At 37.6% G+C, this 22,337-nt stretch overlaps 1 protein-coding gene across 1 annotated transcript in view; it reads right to left on the reverse strand.

Moving 5' to 3' along the window:
• The window catches only part of LOC125229281 (axoneme-associated protein mst101(2)-like), a 215,569-nt gene that overhangs the window by 15,111 nt on the left and 178,121 nt on the right, over nucleotides 1-22,337 (reverse strand). The window contains 1 exon segment of the mRNA XM_048134076.1: nucleotides 13,203-13,349. Coding sequence (XP_047990033.1) covers nucleotides 13,203-13,349 — 147 coding nt within the window.

Here is a 22,337-nt window from a genome sequence, read left to right on the forward strand (position 1 = left end):
ATTATGATTGTTTTAAATACTTGTTACGAGAGGGTGTTTCACTTCATCGGAATCGGAAAATCTAAATGGTGGAGTCAAAAAACTAAAATACGGCTGAACCTTTTATACTTTTCTTTTACCTTCTAGTTAACTTCGATTTGTATCTTCTACCTTAGCTAATATCCTTAACATAAATCATCGTTTGTTTTTACATTTATCCAATTAACATACGATTACGATTGGGTAGTTAAATCATTAATTACCATACGAAATGAAAGAACTTTACATGTTTACGGTAGAAAATAAGTAGGTACAAACAAATAAAATATCATTTTCATCTCGTTAAGAAATTAGCCAATCTACTGAACAAACTTTTATACAGCCTTATCCTTAAGACATTGAAAGAAGGTTTATGATGGTTTAAATTTGCAAGTAAAGTGTAACGTTGGGCTCCAGTTGGTCGCAGTTTCGAATGGCAATTGCCGGAACTATCGCGGTTCGTATCAGAGATCATTACCATGAAGATTTAGACGTCTCCGGCTTCTGCGCTCAGCGAACTGGTATGTGCACACGAGAACATATTAAGTTACCCAAGAACAATTACCTAAGTATTTAAAAGTCCACAAAATTGGGAGACTATGGGCATACTTGGCCTACCCTTCCGCAAAACTTAAGACTTATTTAGGCGGCCTGCAATTCGCATGGCATTTTAGATACTTTGTGGACTACCCTACCGCAAAACTTTACCCTTCCGTTATACTTTTGATACTTTGTGTACTTTTGACATCCACTTCAGCTCAGCAGGCACATCAAATGCCGCGTCTCGTAACTCGTACCGTACCGTTTAAAGCAGGAGATTATTTACGCAATAGACAGTCTTTTTTTACGATAAATCGACCGCGGACGGGAATCTGAGACAATGAAATATGTATCATACCATACATACATATCGGTCGACGCCGTGGATCGTGGCCTTAAGGGCAGGCAGAACCGATGAAACTCTGGCTCAGGATGTTTTCTCCGGCAACTGATCGGGCGGTCGAAAGAAAACGAAACGGACATCCGCGTGAGTAGGTTCCAGCCTCTCGCCTAAATCAGCCAGATTATTTAACCCATATCCCATAGTTGCCTTCTACAGATGAAAGAAGAGAACGCAATTTGAGCAAGTAAGTATGTATCATATACGTATTTTATTATTTGTGCAGTTTTTATAACCGTATCACACTCAACAGGTTAAACACGGATATCCGGTATGTTGATCCGTATAACACTCAAGACGTTAAGCGTCCGGTTCCTTACCCCTGACGCGAATTCATAATTTAAATTGATAATATTTAGTCGTTCATTAGGAACATTTTATGGTTCTTTGTAACATTGAAAATGTTGCCTAAGGGTTGAATTGAATAGTCAGACGTAGTATAAGACGACGTCTCCTCCAGGTTGGATGGCAAACGAGTAGTTGTTAAATTCAGCGGTATCTTAGCCATTTATAAATAAAATAAAATTTTCTTGCTTATGTATATTAGCCATATGAGAAAAAAATAAATATGTTAACATTTATTTCGCCCTGCGACGTAAACATTATCAACGGCCTACTTTAGAGTATAATAAATATCACGTCTTTAAAACGCCGACAAAGGCTTTACAAGCCTCACCTCATAAGCCACACCTAAAATATTAGTAACATGCCTTTTTACTAACAAATATGTACTAAATAACCGATATCTACGATAAAACTTGTTATATTGCGCGCTACTTGCTCCACATGCCCTTCCCGCGAACATTGCGAACGGAGTGCGAACACGAGGCTAAGGCAGTGGTCCCACCAAAACCGTGTAAGCGATCAAGCTATCGGCCATAGAAACGAACAAACGATAGTCGCTCCTGTGCACAGAGTTATAGTTAAGCCAGAATGAGTAGTTAGGTCAAAAAGTGTGTCCACATGAGAGGGCATTGTTTGGGCTGGCGTCCCTCTCGCACTTACTGACAATGTCAACATTATTCAGTGACGTCATCACTGTCATACATTGGGGATACCAGTCAATTTTCAAAGTTACTACCAAATCTACTAATACCCAATTAAAGGTGTTTTTTAATTATACAAATCTTTGATTTATTGGCATCAAAATAATTACATTATAATTATTAGCGAATTCTTTAAAATATATCGAAACCCTACTTTGAATATAACACTAAAATAATATAAGAAGTTATAAAGTCAGGTAATATACAGATAAAAATACTATTACTATGGTAACCTCATTATCACTGGCCACACGTGCGAGAGGGACACCAGCCCAAACAATGCCCTCTCATGTGGACCGTTTTCGCTAGTCTGATACGATCACCTTTCTGTCCCAGTGATAAGGTGATTGCGCTGTCCCCTGTAATAGTTATTTGTTATACAAGGGGGCAAAGTTGTATTTTAACGCCGAGTGTGGAATTGAAAAACGAGCAAGAGAAAGGATTCTATAGTTGAACCACGAGCGAAGCGAGTGGTTCGAGAATAGAATCCTGAACTTGCGAGTTTTTTAACACACGAGAAGTAAAATACATTTGCACCCGAATGTAACACAAAACTTTTCCCCTCACTATAGCGAGGAAACTACAACACAAAAAAATGCGTTTATCACTGCTTCCAGTAGTTCCACAGGTGGTAAATCATCTTTATTACTAGATTCACCTACTTTTATCAATTTTAAAGCAGTTAATTTGACTTTATTCAAGGTCAAATTACTTTACCCACTAGTGGATAAAATGCGTTTTTACCCGCTGGTATTAAAGGACAAAACACGTGTTTCCGAGCTAGTGAGGGGAAAAGGTCTTTGCTCCTGTGTAACGCCGTGTCTTGCGTGGGCGACCGTCGCCGTCGCGTCTCATACTTCCATATCGATAAGGTTTGATTTCGTATGCGTCGCATCGCCGTCGCGCGACCATCGCGCGACCGTCGCCCACGCAAGCCACGGCGTAAATAAATAAAAGAGAGAGCGCTGCGACTATCTTTTGTTCGTATATATCGCTTACTCGTGTTTGGTGGGACCAGTGCCTAAGAGCGGAACATGGTAATCAGTGTTATATCTTAATTGCTTCATGCTAACTTAATCTAGACGACCTGTGAGTTTGTTTATTAGAAAAGTTATGAGCATAATAGTATGTTACTCACCTAGGCAAAGTAGGAAATGTTAGGAGTAGGAAAAGTTGATTTCCGTGACGTGAGTGAGAAATATCGTCCATTTCCGTTATGTTACATACATATATACATAAATCATGAGATAAAATTTCTCCAAGCATCGTAGAAAGAAAAATTGTGAATACTTAAGTTACCTAAATCGATTCCAAGTTGATGTGAATGTCGAAATTATTTATCTTTTATTTTTACGCTGTTTCCAAAAACGAAGAAAGGTTTTACGACCACGTCAAATAATGTTCTGTAAAATTCCAAAGTTCCCAACTACGGTCCAAAATTAACAGTAAATATTTTGGGCCTCTTACTATATTTTTAGTACCTACCTAGCACTAAATAAGTCTGACGAATTATATGAATGATGAAAATACTCGGACTAAACCAAAGGACCATTGACCATGATACTTCAATTCTTTTCGAACTTGCATTATTGGATTATAGGAAGTTTTGCGGTAGTTATTTTTCTCATAGTAGCGTGCATAACGTAAGTAATTACATGCAAATTATGGAATTAAGTTAGATCAGATACCATCTTGATTACAAATACAGCATAACGTTACTAAACGTATTAGGTAAAACGCGTTCAACCACGTTCAGCATGCATGTAATACGCACGTATAAAGTGCCGTCTATTGCCGACAATTAAAAGTGAGGTTAGCAGGAAGGGACGGAAGGGCAGCGCCTTATTTGTGGAGTTCCTTCCTATGCATTATGATTTTATGATACTTGATCTTTTGAAGACAAAGTTGGTTGTTTCCTATCGTTAAGCTGCGTTTCCACTTAGTGTTCTACAGCCGACGTAGCCGAATGGCAATCGTCGACACCAGATGCCGACAGAAAGGCGGTCTGGCTCTGTCGCGTCACTACGGAAGAGCGATGAGATTAGATAACCACGAAAACGATGTTATCGTGAGCGTTTGCGCATTTGGCTACGTACTTACGCCGTGGCTTGCGTGGGCGACGGTTGGTCATCGATGCACACGAAATCAAACATCGATATAATGAGACTCAAGCTCGCCCAGAACACTTACCCAGTTTCATCTGCACACGAACAAACGAATAATGCTCGCTCAGAACACTAAGTTGCGTTTTCACATTATCCGATCCGATATCGGATGTGACCAATATCCCATACATTACAGGCGCCATCATGGATTTTTTCCATTGAAATTCTTCCGATATCGGATCGGATAATGTGGAAACGGACAGAGAAAACGCAGCATCAGATTCTTAAAAAAAAAAAAAACTTGTCATCCTATTTTTGGTAAGGCGCGGATGCTGGCCGATACGCTTAAAAAAAGTCTGTCAAAATAATTAGTGTCATCGCGTGTCTTCTGTAAAAAATCATTTAGTTAAAATATCATAAATAGAAAAATATTATTATTATCTTAAATAAACATTAAGTGAAATGGCAAAATAAGAAGAAATGCGGAACGATCTATTATAGAATTTTCTGCACGCAGAGCAAAAACTACTAACACTGCAAAACGGTAAGTCAACTTGGACTAGTTTGTAGATTACAATAACTTGATAGATTAATATTTCTAAAATTACACCAAGTCTGACTTTGTGGACGCCACAGTGGCCATAAGAACCTATTATCAAAAAACGAAAGCTTAGTGTAGGGTCTTCATCGACCACACATGAACGAACACGTATACATCAATTAGTGTTAGATCTAGGACATCTATCAATTCACCTATTCCGTTCATACTTCACAGTCTAATTTGGAAACAAAAAACTTTACGTGTATTTGTTTTCCGTCGTCTAAGCTGGGAAGAATTATCAAAACAAACAAATTTTACTTTATATGAGATCCAAATAGATACAGTAAGCAAATGCGAATGTTTTACAGTAGCGTATTTTGGCAATAAGAATTCAGTTTTATATTAGCAATTATCAAAAGTACCCCCCTCCCTCCAAAAGTACCCTAATGTGACTCTTACCTGATAAGCTAGACATGATAGAATTTCATAAAAGAAGTAACATTTTCCATAACAAGAAAGACGCAGTCTCTTATCTCTGCTTAAAGCAGGTGTACTTTGCGTATTTTCACTCTATCATGGCATACGGATCACTGCTCTGGGGAACCTCATTAGAAACAAAAAGAGTCCTTATATTGCAGAAACGCGCAATACATACACTCGCTGGTGGTCATTCACGGTTGAACACCTCTACCCCCTGTTTCCCAGCTTGATGACTCAATGGACGATAAATCGATATGCAAAGCCTATAATTTAAAACAATAATCAAGTGAACTGCGATAAAACTACTAATTTATAGTGTTGCCATACCACTGCACAGGATAATTTGATTTGCGGATATTTGTGTCGTTTTACGCAAAAAGGGTTCTTATGGCGGTCGGCGTTTACGACGCATCGAATAGGTACTTATAGTAACTAATATAGAGGTGTCAGCAATATCGATAGCGTAAGAGCCATTTATTTGTGTGATGAGCACAGATTTGTTCCTGAGTCATGGATGTTTTCAATGTATATAAGTATTTGTATATTACATGTTGATGTTGTCTGAGTACCTACAACACACGCCTTCTTATACATGTATATATTCTGTTGCGGGACTCAATCAATCTGTGTACGCATGTCCTTTAATACTATTTATTTATTTTATGTCTTTATAAGCTACCTAATAATTTTATGTAGTTCAATAAAATACATTTCTAATTGGTTATTCGTATGTGCAAGTTTGCACTTCTAATCTCTTTTAAGTTTTTATTGCCATAAATTGGCACAATAAGCTGATCCCGAATGATTATAACTATTCATTTCCACTATAAACATCAGCTATAAAAGCAGAATTTACCTATTATATATTCTGTAATTTTATTAAACTAATAAAATGCATTATTCGCATAAATATTGCGTTTATAAATCCAAGCCTTTTTTTGAGTAAATATCAGACCTTTTAGCACAACTTTCCTTGTCCCGCGCGTTCCATACATCAAGCGGACTTCAAGTGTGGACTCGCGCGCGACAAGGCAAGTTGTGCTAGAGGGGCGTACTATGTATTAAGTGGTTTGTGGGATTCATTGTTCTTTTGTAAAAAATAATGCGTTCTGTAGAAATGCGGTCTTAGTGCATTATGCAGTTTCTTGTACGTATAAATGTTAATTCAAGCATGTGCTTTGCAATGCAAACACTTTACACAATGATTTGAATAAAAACTTGTCTCACAGTAGGAAACATATTATCAAGCAAGTATAACAAAGCGGAGTTCAATAGAAACAGCTAATAAATATGTGTACAACGTATAGTAACCTAATAATTTTATGAAAGCTACACAGAAATCTTCACAATATCAGATTCTGATCATCATCATCAGCTTTGCACAGGTAATTCAGCCAATTCACAAAATTTTAACAATCAATCTCCATCAAAAAATAACTCTACAGAGAAACGGCTTGAATATTCATTTAGTAGTTTTTGAGCTCATTATTGAGAACATATAGAAATGCAAAGACACAAACAGACGCGGCAAGGTACCTAATTTATAGTTCCGTACCAAAAAGGTATAAAAGGAACCCTTTATTTTATTTTTTTTTATGAATGGGCTTACTCTTGACCACAGACTAGCCAAAGGCAAAGACGTGGCCTACGATGGAGTGAGCTCGCCCAGAATATGCCTGTCATATTTGATGAAAGTTACGTCCGACGCGGGGGCTATACCACACCTCGGACACTGGCGATCAAATATATGAAAGAGGCGCGTTCCTAGCACACATTCTAAGCTCGTGTAGGTGAGCGCGTACCATGCTTGTATGAGTGAGATATGACAGGTCGATTGTTCGCGTTTTTGACAGGCGGTAACTGTCAGGTAACCGAGAGGGGGTAGGCGGCACTTTCAGCGGGGAGCGGGAGTGGCCATACTGTACGATAGTACTCTTTATTATACTGGGGCTATACTATACAGCATCAAATTCAAAATAGGTACAAGGGAAAGCCCTGGAGATGCTTGATATTTATGGGATGACATTCGTGCCAGTAGGTAGTCTTAATAAAGACGGTGCCATGAGGTCCGCACGGAAGAGAATGATGAATGAAAAATCGAACCATGAGCCATGACGATTGAAATGAAAAATGAAAACGCAAATATGACAGAGACCCTTGTTCCTCCAAGTTTGATAACTGGTTTTGTATGAGGAAAAATAATTCTTCTTAGCAAAATGGGTTATGAAAGAGGATTTTTTATTTCTTCGTAGATAACCATTATTTTTTGCAGTTTTCTACGAAGATTTTGTTTTCTTCTTTGCTTACCCGGTTATGAAATGGATTTTTTTTCCTCGTAGAAAACCATTATTTTTTGCAATTTTCTATCAAGATTTTTTTTCTTCTCAGCTTACCCGGTTTTTTAAATAGGTTTTTTTTTCCTCAAAGAAACCCATTATTCTCTCATACAAAACCAGTTATCAAACTTGGTTATCTACGAGGAACAAGGGGACACAGAGATACAGAGACTGATAGACTCTTCGCTCTACAACTGCTTTCCTGATTTTGTCACATTCAATATCGAGAACAGATGTAAAATCTCTTTCAATTCTCATAGAGGGAACTATATCAGGTCTCAAACTTGACTTAGCAGCGAAAGTTGATTGACCGTCAAAATTATTAGGTAAGTTAATCGAATCCGATTCGGAAAGGACGTGGGTTCGATGCGGGCGAAAAGTGAAAAGTACCTTTAATTTGCGCTTGAGACCTACACAAAGATTTTATTTCGTTGATATAAAGTATAAGTTTAAACGATCTTTGAAACAGTAAAAGTCATTCTATCATCCGTTATTATGAAACAAACTTGACTATCGCTAATCGAATACTCAAGTAGGTACTCACCTTAAGGGGACCTATGTGAATGTGTATTAGATTTCTTGTTGTCTCTTAAATGTAAATGTACTTTATTTTAATAGGGGTTAATGCTCTCCCCACACTATGGAACTGTGGATGATATTTGTGTCGCTTAACTTCAGACTTGGGTAAATCCATTCTACTTTAAGGTTGAATATATAAAAAATGTAATATGATCTGAAAGATCAACCTTATAGCAGAATGGCTTTATCATTTCCATTCTGCTTTAAGGTTGAATATAAAAAACATGTAATATGATTTGAAAGATCAACCTTATATCAGAATGGATTTACGATATGATACGATTTATTAGTTTGAAGTTAAGCGACACATTTCAGCTTCACAGTAGTACTAATCGAATTACATGCGTCAGGTGCATTGCTAAGGTAAACCTGAAAAGTATCTAAAATTTTCAAATAGCATCACTCAAACGTTTAAGGTCTAGGATGGGTCTAGGAGACCTATGTAGAATAACTAGATTGTGGAAAATTCTTATAGAGACGATCGATAGATATCCGATATACTCGTAACTGTATGTGGAAGGCAGATCAGCCCCTCTAGCACAACTTGCCTTGTCGCGCGCGAGTTCATGAAGTCGCGCTTGATGTATGGACTCGCGCGCGACAAGGCAAGTTGTGCTAAAGGGTCAGGATATAGCCAAGATTGTTGGCGAACGATACGCAATGTCTGTGTCGCTCCAATACTGAAGTACTTAAATATTGTTCTTGAACGTCGGGCCTAATATAAATGTAAGTGTTTACGCGATTAAGTCCCGTTTTGTTCTAAAATTATGAGTGCAAATCGTGTTAGTCTAAACCAATATATTGTTCTTCCGTATTGGTAGATTCATTATAGTTATCAATTATCATAGAGAGAACTACGATAACGGCGCGTCAACGGTTGCGCTTATACTCTTGGCTATGGCGTAGAAGGGCGGTATCTAGCTTCAGGCAGGCAATTATGGTCGCGCGATAAGTGATAAAATAGCAGGCCGTCCCTATCGCACTATTTGTAAGTGCGATAGGGACGGCCTGATATTTTATCGTCTATCGCGCGACCATGCTTCCCGTGCAGAAGCGTTGTTTTAATTGCTACTATTATAAAATACTAGCTTTTACCCGCGGCTTCGCTCGCGTTAGAAAGAGACAAAAAGTAGCCTATGTCATTTTCCATCGCTTCGACTACTTAAAAAATCACGTCAATTCGTCGCTCCGTTTTGTCGTGAAATACGGACAAACAAACAGACACACACACTTTCCCATTTATAATATTAGTATGGATTGAAAGTGTTCATTGAATTGAATGCATATCCCGAGTTATGCCGAAGGACGTTGCATGTTTTGGCAAACTGTTAACACCTGTGTAACGACTAAAAGTGCTAAAACGCAATTCGCGACTATTACAAGGTTTACGTATTTTACGATCGCAAATATTAACTAGAGCTGACGGGAAAACTATTTGAATACTATGACACTAACCCTGTGTTATTGAAACGTAGTTAAGACGCTACAGGAGTGAAAATGCTAACATGGAAAAGAGCCCCCCTTTCAATTAGTTAAACATACTAGAGTTATTAATTAGATTTATCGAAAAAAAAAATTGTCCATTAAGAATAATTCAGTTAAAAGATATTGCGAAAAAATCTTTAAAATCGAGGTTCCGCTTTCGACTGTTTCCTCCTTCAAAATTTAATCAATTGTAACGAAATTTGAGAATTTGAACAACAATGAAATAATCTGTGTCGAACCTTTTATTTTTTTGGCTAATTGTTACCAATCTTGAGTATCACACCTTTTTGCACCATAATGAAAAAGGCCGTTTTTGGAAATTTTTGATGGGCGTCTTTAAAAAAAATATCAAAAAAATCAAAACGGTCCGACACAGATAAAAATAATAAAAATCTGTGTTGAAAAAATCATTGCTCTATCTTCAAAAACTAGGAAGGAAATAGTCGAGAGCGTTTGTATGGAGAATTGACCCCTCCTGTATCGTCTTAACTATAACTCTCTGTCGCACTAATGCGGAAAAGCGATAGAGACAATTTTCTACGCGCCCTACCTTTGGCAAACATTCTGGCATCTTCTGACTAGCTCCGCGGTCCTGGGTTCGAATCCCGGTAAGGGCATTTATTTGTGTGATGAGCACAGATATTTGTTCCTGAGTCATGGATGTTTTCTATGTATATAAGTATGTATTTATCTATTTAAGTATGTTTATCGTAGCTTAGCACCCATAGTACAAGCTTTGCTTAGTTTGGGGCTAAGTTGATCTGTGTGAGATGTCCCCAATATTTATTTATTTTATTTTTTATTTAGCTAAATGTTAATAAAACACTACAATATAAAATAAGCATGTTTCCCAGGTACACATCTAAAATAGCTAGGACAAACAACACGAAAATATTCCTAGCTAAGTCTCCGTGTCCCCATATTTAGGTACGACATCAGAAATGTGAGGATAGCGCGGCCTTCGCACACCATATAAGCAGCCGATCACGATTTTAGAAGTTCAAACCAATTTATATAACTGCTTCTATCGCTTTATGACACCCGAATACGTTTTATTTGATTATATTCCTACACAATAATGATGATAATATATTATTACCGTGTTATTGTAATTTTCGTGGGCGGAAAATGTATTACTTTGCTTTTGGTTCTCAAAGTAACGCTCCATTCGAATTTTAAGATACGTTAGTTATTAGCTCTTGATACGATATGAATAAGATATGACAGTGTCAAAAATAGTGTATCATCATTCGCTTGCCCTTATCCCTATTACTTGGGGTCGGCGCAGCATGTCTTTTTCTTCCATGCCTCTTTATCGGATGTCATCTCATCATTCACTTATCTTTTTTTTTTATAAGAGTGATGGGAATTTAGAGCGATGCCCTATTTTATCGAAAAGATAACGCCGGGATGTCCCGAAGGGACACCCCGGGGAAAAGGACATCCCGGGGAAAAGACATCCAGGGGAAATCACTTATCTTCACACACAACCGTCACTTTTATCCATCCAATCCATATCCTATATTAGAGCTAATATTAAACTTGACGTATATTAAAATTGGGTCGTAGGGTAACGTTATTTTTAGGGGCCGTAGACACAATAGAAAAAACGGAAACCGTAATTATTCCGTTATGTTCGTCTGTCCTTCACTGACCTTTTGTAAAAAAACCTATACCTATATCATCAAACAATATTGAAGAATGGCGTCTTTTGTGAGCCGCAACTTAATTTTGAGGCTATTATTAGCCTCAAAATTAGTAGGTATTTTTAGACCTTTAAAGACCTTGTGGATCATTTAGGCATCACGTGTGGTTCTACTATTAATTATTATCTCATATATGCAGTTTTTGTCAAGTATCTTCTGTATGTTTTTGCGAATGGCCAAATATGTATCTATGTTTTCCAAAACTGATATATGGTTTTGATATGACGTATGAAAGTATTACCTGCAGATTCAACAAATAAAGAAACTAAAAGAAAGACATTGACATTGTGTACTTAACACAGCAAAAGGAAGTGTACAGGTTTCTAATGGGTTGGCAACGCGTATGTGACATTCCTTGAGTTGCAGGCGTCCATAGGTTACGTTGACCGCTTTCCATCAGGCGGGCCGTATGCTTATTTGCCACCGACGAAGTATTAAAAAAAATTGAAACCCTTACTTTGTTGCAAGGTCCACAAGCAATAAGCATTCTCTCGATTAATCCAATTTGTCACTTAAACTATTAAGCACATTTGGAACCGTTGAATAGGTACTGTACAAATTCACTCTTATCACAATCCAATAAGGTGTCAAAACAAACGTCACACAATCTTAGTCGCAGAAACAAAAACACAATTCCAAATTCAAATCTGTTCAAATTTCGAACGCATCACAGACAGCACGCGATTTTCTTTTTTTTCCCGTGAACACCGAAATTCAATTTATCAAATTAATAAATTCTAATAAAGGTATTACTACACGTGCGCTGCTGGCTGCGATGCCGCGCTCACTAGTAAACAGTATGAAAGTGTGGGCGCCGGCCTTCTTCGCACTCAGGGTTATGGAGTACACAGATAATGCTCAATTTGTTATAAGTATATTGTTATCGTTAGAATAGTGTTAGTTCACTTTAGGAGACGGAGATTTGCAATAATGAGTATCGATTATGAGGCTTGTAAAGTAAGCTAAATGATCCTGCTTATATGAGATGAGTCATAGAATAAGTAGCTATATGAGTCGTAACATATTAGTAAGACGGTGGTAAACACATAATTTGCACGTTGAATGAATAAGTCTCTAGTCAACTCATTCAGTCAATAAGATACTTATTGTATGGTTATGACGTATGAATATTTTTTCAATTCAATTATTTTTCCTAAGATTTATCTTGGTCTACTTAGTTAATAAAGACGGAAAACTGTGTTAAACATAAAAAAAACGTTGGTCAAGAGCACGATTAGTAATCATGCCTCTAATTTCCTGTTTCATGTTGGTTCTGCATTTCTTACATTATTAATGACTGATTCATTTTCCTATTTCGTTATTTTTCGATATACCTGAGCTGGTAAGTTAAAATATTATCCATAATACTACTTTTAATATTAGTACATTTATATGTTTTTTTTTTATTCTGCATCTCGTCTTCTAACGAAGCATCGATGTCTCGTCATCATACATCGATGCTTTGACTATCAGTCTACTGCAACCTCTCTGGCAGTGTCAAGAAGTCCAGTGTCTAAGCTCAGCAGATCCTCAGAACCAGACGTTCAGATAAACTATTTCTTACACAGTTCCACCGCTGTTGCCCCAAATCACAGAACTCCCCAAATCCTAGCCGGAGCACCCTCACTACTACTACCACTCTAGCCTCCAGTCTCTAACGTAACCTAGTCCTCATTCTTGTTCCAAGAGCTCGACGCTCTTTTACCACATATGACTTGTAACCGGGTTCACATCAACTAACCTGAACTAAATCGGCTCTAATCTTCGCCCTCGGGTCTATAACCTAATTTCATCCTCATTCTAATTTTGTCACCCATTCAAATAATCTTCTATTCTATCTTATCCGACAGTGCATCCAACTCCAACAATCTGAACTTCATCTGCTCTTATCTTGGCCCCCGGGACTTTAAGCTGACCTCATCCTCATTCTAATCTTGTCACCCATCCACACGATCTTCTAACTAACCTTATCCGGCAGTGCGTCGAGCTCCAACAATCTGAATTCCATGAGCTCTAGCTGGTCGCGTGCGTCCCGAAGTTGCTCGCCCAGCCGCGCGCATTCTCGCGCAGCCGACGCCGCGCGCTCCTGCGCCGCGCGGCATTGCCCACATGACTGTTGACAATGAAAACAACATTTTTAATACATTGGTGATCTGCGCATTCCCTTAGTCAGCCAATTGTCTAAAAATAGCGAAGGATCGAATTGTAGATCACTGAGCCAAAGCAGAGAAAGCCTACGTTATTCAACAGCTAGCTTATGTCAGAAAAGGGAACATGTAGCTCAATCCTTGTGACATTATAGTTCTGATCAAATTGAACTGCACTGTCATGAGATTTAGTCGATTTAGCATATCGAGGAGAACATTTTCAGAGCACTGTTCAACTAACGACTAGCAAGGAAACGTGACTGTGACCTGTGCTTATTATTTTGTGACAATGTACTTAGTTTAATCTGGCGGGACAACATTGTAAGGATTATTTTCACAGGGCCTCTTGAAATGGAAACCAGCGCATTGTGCAACTTGCAAGTTGTCTACGATTATTGTCGGATGTAATAGTGGGAAATATTCCATTTCCTACTGAATATATTAACCAAGACAATCGTTTCCGTACAAATTGTTTGCATTCTACACCAGACGTTTGCACATTAATTGATTAATTCATATTGATTCCTGACTAATCAATGACCCACAAATAAAATTAGACATTACGCGATACTATTCGAATTGTATATACTAAGATTTAGGGCTGACGGACTGCAACGCAAAGAAACTGAAATTTATAGGCACTACGACTAGAACTAAATGGTGCATTTGGCATTAAATCGGCGTGCAGTTACGATATCAGTTGTAGTTACATTCCAGTTCATCTGTATGGTCCCTTTCGAGCTCATTTAGACGGTAAATACGAGAACTCGCATATGAGTTTTATTACGTTGCGCTATTTGATGGCTATGCAAAATTGTATGTAACCTCAACAGCCCGCAATGTAACTAAAATCGCATGCGAGTTCGCACCCCGTCTAAATCAGGCCAATTGGTGTTATGCATTGGATGTCATTGCTTTAAAATAAGTTTGAGCATAACAAATAGGTTAGACAAGTTATCATAGTTAACCTAAGCAATAAAGAGATCCATATCGGAATTCTTTCTCTGCAGATTCTCATAATTACAAGCATTCATCTCATCAATAGCAATTCACGTGCTTGCAATCTAGATGGCATTACAATAGGTGACGCAAGCGCCAATACTGAACGCAAACTGAGATGAACCAACGACTCGCGAGAATAACTCTTATACCTTGGAGATAAAGGTTGTTGCTTTGTCAATATCAGCTGACATTTATTAACCTCAAGGCCGGACGGATTCCTGAGATCCATGTCACTCGATTTTTATGTCAACACCGGCGTTTCATGAGGACGGGAATGTTTAAACAGAGTTTGGAATGTCATCAATATCTTGTTATTGTAATTGACACCGGGAGTTTTATTGCGATTAGTAATAATTAATTGGGTATAATTGGATTTCAATTTCTTTTTGACCTGAGGTGGCTAGCCGAATGGCACAATCGCTCACGAAACGCTCACGAAACGAAGCGCTAGTAGATATCTATCTCTATCGCGCTTGCGTATTGGCGCGACAGAGCCAGCGGCGTATCGCTTTCGTTTGGCGTCGGAGAAATGCCATTCGGCTACGAGGCCTGGGGCCTATTGCATAACAATTTACAACTCATATTACAAGCGGTAGTCCCCCTCCAATTCATTTTATAAGAAAGAGAGTTCCACTTGTAATACAAGTTGTAAATTGTTATGCAACAGGCCCCAGATCTGTCAAATTTTTCATTTTTACAAGCTTTTATTCAACTTGCCTTGTTAGTATGTTAGTGTGCGTCAAAACGTAGAAGCTGAATTTGACCCACTTCCCGGTTTCCGATTGAGCTAAAATATTGCACAGATATATAAATCACGTGACAATTCAATATTATGGTATTTCATTTCAACATGGAGCTGATCTGATGATGGAGCAAAACGGTGGTCATAGGAACTCTGTTATGATAGGTCGACTGTTCTCGTTTTTGACAGGCGGTAACTGTGAGGTAACCGAGAGCGGGTGGGGGGCATTTTTAGCGGGGAGCGGATGTGGCCATATTGTACGATAGTACTGTTTATTATACTGTGCCAAGGGAATTATGAAGGTGCAAAATCATGCCTCCTTGTTGTCGGTAATAGTAGGAGGGAAGAATTCCCCATTCGTTGACTGACTAGTGACTAGTCTAGATCCAGGATATTGGCAAAGCCTTTAAAATAATCGAAGCCTTTATTGCTAAAACACGATGAGAAAGCGAGATAGATGAACTTAGCTGATAAACCTGCCCTATTGTCTGCCAATCTTTTTATCTAATTCAAACACTATACTTCTGATTAGATAAGCAATCTATGCAATCAACGTCGTTATCAGTAACGTCAGCTAATACATATTAAGTACCTACCTACAGTACCTACTATTTATGTATACACAGTCAGTATTACACAGACGTATATTGCTTTGGTGTAAACTTGTGTAGGTAATGAACGACTATGCGTAAAAAATATAATCGTGCAGGTACTTAGGTTACTGCTAATAAGCTCCAATTAGTGCTAATATTGCGATCACTTTTTTCTGAGTTTATTAAAAAGATACACACATACACACTGCCCAGCGAACTTTATGAAACTAGGGTCTGCAAATTGAGTTTCGCTCGACATGGGATCTGATAACTTTTGACAGTCCGAGACTTATGTCAGTCCGAGACTTATGTTTTACATGAAAATGTTTTTCGTAGAATGTATATTACGTATTACGTCACAAACCGACCACTTATTACGCTTTTAAAGGCAATTAAAGAGAAACTACACGTTTATAAAAACAAAAGAACCCGAGCGAAGACAAATGAAAGCCGCTAAAGTACATAATTAAAGCTAACAAATACGATTGCCTAATCTCCTTTAGCAAAGTATGTGCGTAAAATCTTATTTACATAATAAGGATACCAGAAAACCGTAAGTAAACTAATATGACCTTTATGTATGGTTGCATAAGATGTAATTCATGAAGGCAGTAAAGTTCAGTAGTACGTAGTTTTGGTAATGGTAATCCTTGATATGCTGATTTTACGCACGTGTTGATCCAAATCCGGCTTAGCGGAGGTGTTATAGTACTAGGTACCGAGCTAGCGAGGTTTATTAGGGATCATTTTGTATCCAGTACATAAAAAAATTGACTCTTTAGCCCGAAAACGGATAGTTTTCTTTCGAGGATGGAGACTGTTGTGTGATAATCAAAGATCGGTACAGTCAAAATTAAATGTAAAATGTGGATTAAGTACCCCTACATAATTGACATAGACTAGTTTCAAGACCTGCGGGCCGATTTTTGAGTCTCATGCGTTCTAATTCAGAAAATTGTCACTGAAAATAATAGGCAAGTCACCGTTTTCAACCGGTATTTTAGTGACAGTGAGACTCAAAAATCGGCCCCCTGTACAAGCGCAATAATAACACCCGTCTGCGAGGCCACCAATACAAATTAATATCTGAACTGTCTAAAAACAACCCTCGTAAACATTTTCTCAGCAACAGAGTGGTCAAAACATGGAACAAATTACCAGAGGACGTGATCTCAGCACTGAATGTTAACCAGTTTAAGAACCGACTAGATAACTATTTAACAAATTTAAAGAACACATCTTAGGGATCATCCATTAATTACGTCACACATTAAGGGGGAGGGAGAGGGTCGACGAAGTGTGACAATGTGTGACAAGGGGGAGGGAGGTGTCCTAAATTTCGTGACGTCACATTTCAAAATCTATCATAATCTAAGGGTTAGAACAAGAACTTTAAACTGTTACTTTATGAAAACCTCATAAACATATACAAATACAGGATGTTCGGTAACCGGACGAAAAGCCGAAATTGGGCAATAGTCTAGGCCATTTAGAGAATTCTTTAGCTACAAATGTCTTGGACAAAACTTGATTCGTCGTTTTTTTTTAAACTTCTCAGGGAAAACTCCAAAATTTCAGACTAAATCGATAAGCGTACTCTTGTTACTGTAGGTAATTATTTTGGTTTTATTTCGTGTTGTAAAATGTCTATCGTATACCATGAAATAAATTTGTCTTGCCATAAAATAAAATAAACATATAGCTAAAAATGTTCTAAATGGCCTAGACTATCACCTATTTCCGGCTTTGCATCATCATCATCCTCCTTGCGTTATCCCGGCATTTGCTTGCTTTGCATCTGGTTATAAAATTAAATATAAGATACCAATTGTTATGTCGACGGATTCAGAATATGGAATCTTGAGCGTTTCGGTGTGTTCAAGGCACGTAGGTTAAATAAATTTGTCACATACACACACCAACACGTGGAAAATATTAACTGTAAAACATCAAACAATTTAGTTTGATTCATATTTTTTTTTAACATTTAAGAATCAAAATTATCATTCAATCGTTTATTCTACCAGCCACAGCCAGCTCAAGTTAAAATTTCTATGAAATTACTTGGCACTCTTTTAGATAAAATAAAAGTTTGTCATTCGTTTTTGAAGTACTTATCAAGAGAGCCTTTACCTGCTGGTGTGGTGAAGAATAATTTAAGTACATAAATGGATATAAGAATTGAAAACAGCGGTTTGAAATCAAAACCGCTGTTTTCATTCAATAATTTTTACGTGTAAATTTGCAAAATATGTGACGTCACACTAGGGAGGGGGGAGTCTAACAAATGTGACCAGCTGTGACAAGGAGGGAGGGAGGGGTCAAAAATCATGTTGTTTAGTGTGACGTAATTAATGGATGATCCCTTAAGAAAGAATAGTTGGATACAGGCAACTATCAGTTGTTATAACTGCCTGTCTGATTAATAAATAATAATAATCAGGGCCCGTAACTTTCATGCCGATGACATAAATTTGACATCACTATGGGTGATTCAAGAGTTTTATTTAATAATTAATCATTATTCATCAATCATTTTAATCATGACTTTAAAACTAATCTATTCATGCGTGATATAATTAATACCTACTTGATACGTGAAAAGTAAATTAAATTATTTGTTTATAACTATATTTCAATAAATTATTAAAACAAAATAATTGTAATAATGAGGTATTAATTATTCCACATATGAATAGCTTACTTTTGAAGTCATTTGTACACGATTAAATTCATTAATGAATAATGATTAATTACTACAATAAAACTATTTGATCATCCTATATGCAGCGTAACGTCAAATTGATGTCATCGGCATGAAAGTTACGGGCCCTGATAATAATTATTATTATGTTTCAATTACAGTTTCAGGTATAATTCAGACCGGGGCAGTAAACTTCGAGACATTATTTATAATTTAGAATAAGGCTTTCCCGAAACCTACGGACGTTGTAGTCGTAACAAACTATTCTCTAGTAGGTATTTTTAAGCGCGTTACATAAATTATATACGCCGTTAACTTGCACATAGAATAGTGGCAAACAGCATTCTAAGAAAAGACTCGTGACCTGTCATGTATATACGAAGGTCTTCCAGTTTGGGTTCACAATACCAAGACATTTGAACTACTCCGTTGTGTACCCAGTCACTCATGTAAGGACAATAATAACTTTGTAACCTATGACATTTGGACTTACATAAATATTATATTAAAGGAGCTTTAGAGTATTGTTTGATTTGTGACGGGCAATATTTCATATACATTGTTAAATGCGGTATAATTCATAGTGCAATGAACATAGTACTGAATATATTACTCTCACCCAAGTAGTGTTAGCAAATAAAATGACACAGATTTCATATATACCATAGAGTCCATAAACCAAGCAAACGCACCTATACTTGTGTCGCTTAACTTCAAACTTGGGTAAATCCATTCATATTACATTTTTGGCAGACGCAACACTGTTGGCACCTAGTGTCGAGTAGTGGTACTGATAATTTACGCTATTTGACGCGTGATTGACGCTAGATGTCACTACAAATAACTTGCATTTACTGATGCATGGAGTTACAACTCTTCCCTTACTTATTTATTACTCTATGCTTTCCGTCAAGTTATTAGAATGTTAGTCTTGTCCGGACTGATTGTAATTAGGTACCTAGAATGCCAAATCACGCATTTCTACCGGACACACTGCCGACACATTTCTACGTAAATAATAGGTAGCGATTTCCTTCGATTAAGTATTAAAATCCGTTAGAAATGTAAACAACTAAACATGTATGCAATTTTCTACGTTGTGTCGTTGGAATAAGGTGAAAAAGTGTAGGTAACATATGCGTTTATGTGTATACAAACTATAGATTACCTTGAACAGACTCCGCGTCACAAAATATACTCATAACAACAACAACAATAACAATAGCATTAGCAGCAGTTTACGAGTATTACAGTACTTTGTATCAATTTCAATTGTAACCACCGTTCGGTTTTAAAGTTCTTTATAGTTGATAATAATTATTTTTAACACAAACTGCTCATTTTCATTCAAATAAGTAAAATCGAGAAGCACTACCTTAAGACAACCAACCATCAAACAACCATCAAGATTTTAAATCTTTCCCTTCCAATAAGGTGCCTTAACAAAATAATAGTCTACCAACGGGGCCACGAATCCTGTACCTATTACCTACGGCTACCTACCGTGTCAGAAACGTCAACTACCCATATCACCAAATTCACCAATGTTATTGACCCGTTGTCATCACGCACTTATAAACATCGGTTCTCGTGATATGTAGGTACGTTATAAGTGTACTGTGCATGAATATTTCATAATAAAACTACCTTGAGACACTGACATATTAAACATGCAAAATCGGGTAGCTCACATAAAATTGTTTTTAAAGTTCTTTATAGTTGATAATAATTATTTTTAACACAAACTGCTCATTTTCATTCAAATAAGTAAAATCGAGAAGCACTACCTTAAGACAACCAACCATCAAACAACCATCAAGATTTTAAATCTTTCCCTTCCAATAAGGTGCCTTAACAAAATAATAGTCTACCAACGGGGCCACGAATCCTGTACCTATTACCTACGGCTACCTACCGTGTCAGAAACGTCAACTACCCATATCACCAAATTCACCAATGTTATTGACCCGTTGTCATCACGCACTTATAAACGTCGGTTCTCGTGATATGTAGGTACGTTATAAGTGTACTGTGCATGAATATTTCATAATAAAACTACCTTGAGACACTGACATATTAAACATGCAAAATCGGGTAGCTCACATAAAATTGTCGAAGGTCGCTCGACATGTTTCGCTTCGTAACTGCGTCGGGATACCATCGGCATCGCGCGTGCTCAATGAAAATGCTCCTCGTTACGGAGCGAAACATGTCGAGCGACCTTTGTCAATAATTACGTGAGTTACCCAATTTTACATGTTTGATATTGATACCTATTTATAAATATTGTCCCGCTCTTATAAAAAAAGTCTACCAATGGAGCCACAATTTCCTACGGCTACCTACCTACACCTACCTACACCTACCTACACTACCTACACTGTGCCTGTGTGGTGACGGGTTAAGAATTTCACCACCCCCTCTCTTCCCGTGGGTGTAGTAAAAGGCGACTATGGGATATGGGTTAAATTGTGGTGTAGGCGAGAGGCTGGCAACCTGTCACTGCAATGCCACAGTTTCGTTTTCTTTTAACCCTATATTTGCCAAGAGTGGCCCTGAAGCTTTAGTAGTTTCATGTGCTCTTCCTACCCCTTTATGGGATACAGGCGTGATTGTATGTATGTATGTACCTACACTGTTCCCCGTCTAGTCAGCAAGTAATCTGCGTTGGAAACATCAACTACACAGTCATATTACCAATGGTAATATTGACTTTCGTTGGCATCACACACTTATAAAGTCGGTTCTCATGAAACGTATGATATGTTAAGCAAAGAAAATATAATCACTGCGTTTATGTTAAGTGTGCATGCATATTGATATGTGTAATTGAGGCTTTACACTTTATTGTCATTATTTCTTATGGTAATTTGTTGCGGTCTATTTAAGTATTTATTGAATGGCTTTGCGAAGGGAGGGATGATAAGAACCGCGAGAGAGGGCTAACGTTTAAAAAGTATTGTTAATATTCAAGATTTTTTTAAATTGATAAGCAAGTAGTAAAGTCACATATTTATAATAATGGTAAGTATTACAAAGTTATTTATTTACTTAGTAATTAACCTGTATTAGCCTGTGTGGTGACGGGTTAAGAATTTCACTACCCCCTGCGAGAGGATGGCAACCTGTCACTGCAATGTCACAGTTTCGTTTTCTTTCAACCCCTTATTTGCCAAGAGTGACCCTGAAGCTTTAGTAGTTTCATGTGTTCTGCCTACCCCTTTATGGGATACAGGCGTGATTGTATGTTGTAATTATTCATATGAATTTAATTAATTAAACATAGTAGGTATGTACTTAAACACTTTATGTAAATGTAATGCATGATCTCGATCTCTACTGAGGCTTTAGCGCCATACCTGTCTCTTAATCCCATATAAAATTTTGCAAATATGGCCACTTGTCAGGTCACCTTAGCACAACTTGCGTTCTCGCGCACGAGTCCATACATCAAACACGACTTCAAGTATGGACTCGCGGTCGAGAGTGCAAGCTGTGCTAGATCGCCAGCTATGTATTATACTAAGACAACCAGAAGCTGCCTGTCAAGAAACAAAAGCAGTGTCACAAAAAACAATACCCGTGACCAACGCGACTACATCCTTGAGGACACAATACAAACTAGAGTGACCACAAGTATTGTAGGAGAATATTCTATTATTGTCCTCACGGTGACCACGTTACAGAATACAGACGTCTATGTGGTGCACAATGACGTCATTTACATCATAATCTGACACCCACGTCATGATATAAAAGGACTCATGACACAAACCGTGGCGAGGGGCCGAGGATACATAAATCTATGTTACTCGTTGTCACGATTATCAATCATCCTCATTAGGAATATATTCTACCTGTCAAATTGTAAACGGGAATTTTCAGAATATGGGTCCCCCCGCAATTAGCAAAA

Source organism: Leguminivora glycinivorella, chromosome 9, assembly GCF_023078275.1.
Source record: "Leguminivora glycinivorella isolate SPB_JAAS2020 chromosome 9, LegGlyc_1.1, whole genome shotgun sequence".
Lineage (NCBI taxonomy): Eukaryota > Metazoa > Arthropoda > Insecta > Lepidoptera > Tortricidae > Leguminivora > Leguminivora glycinivorella.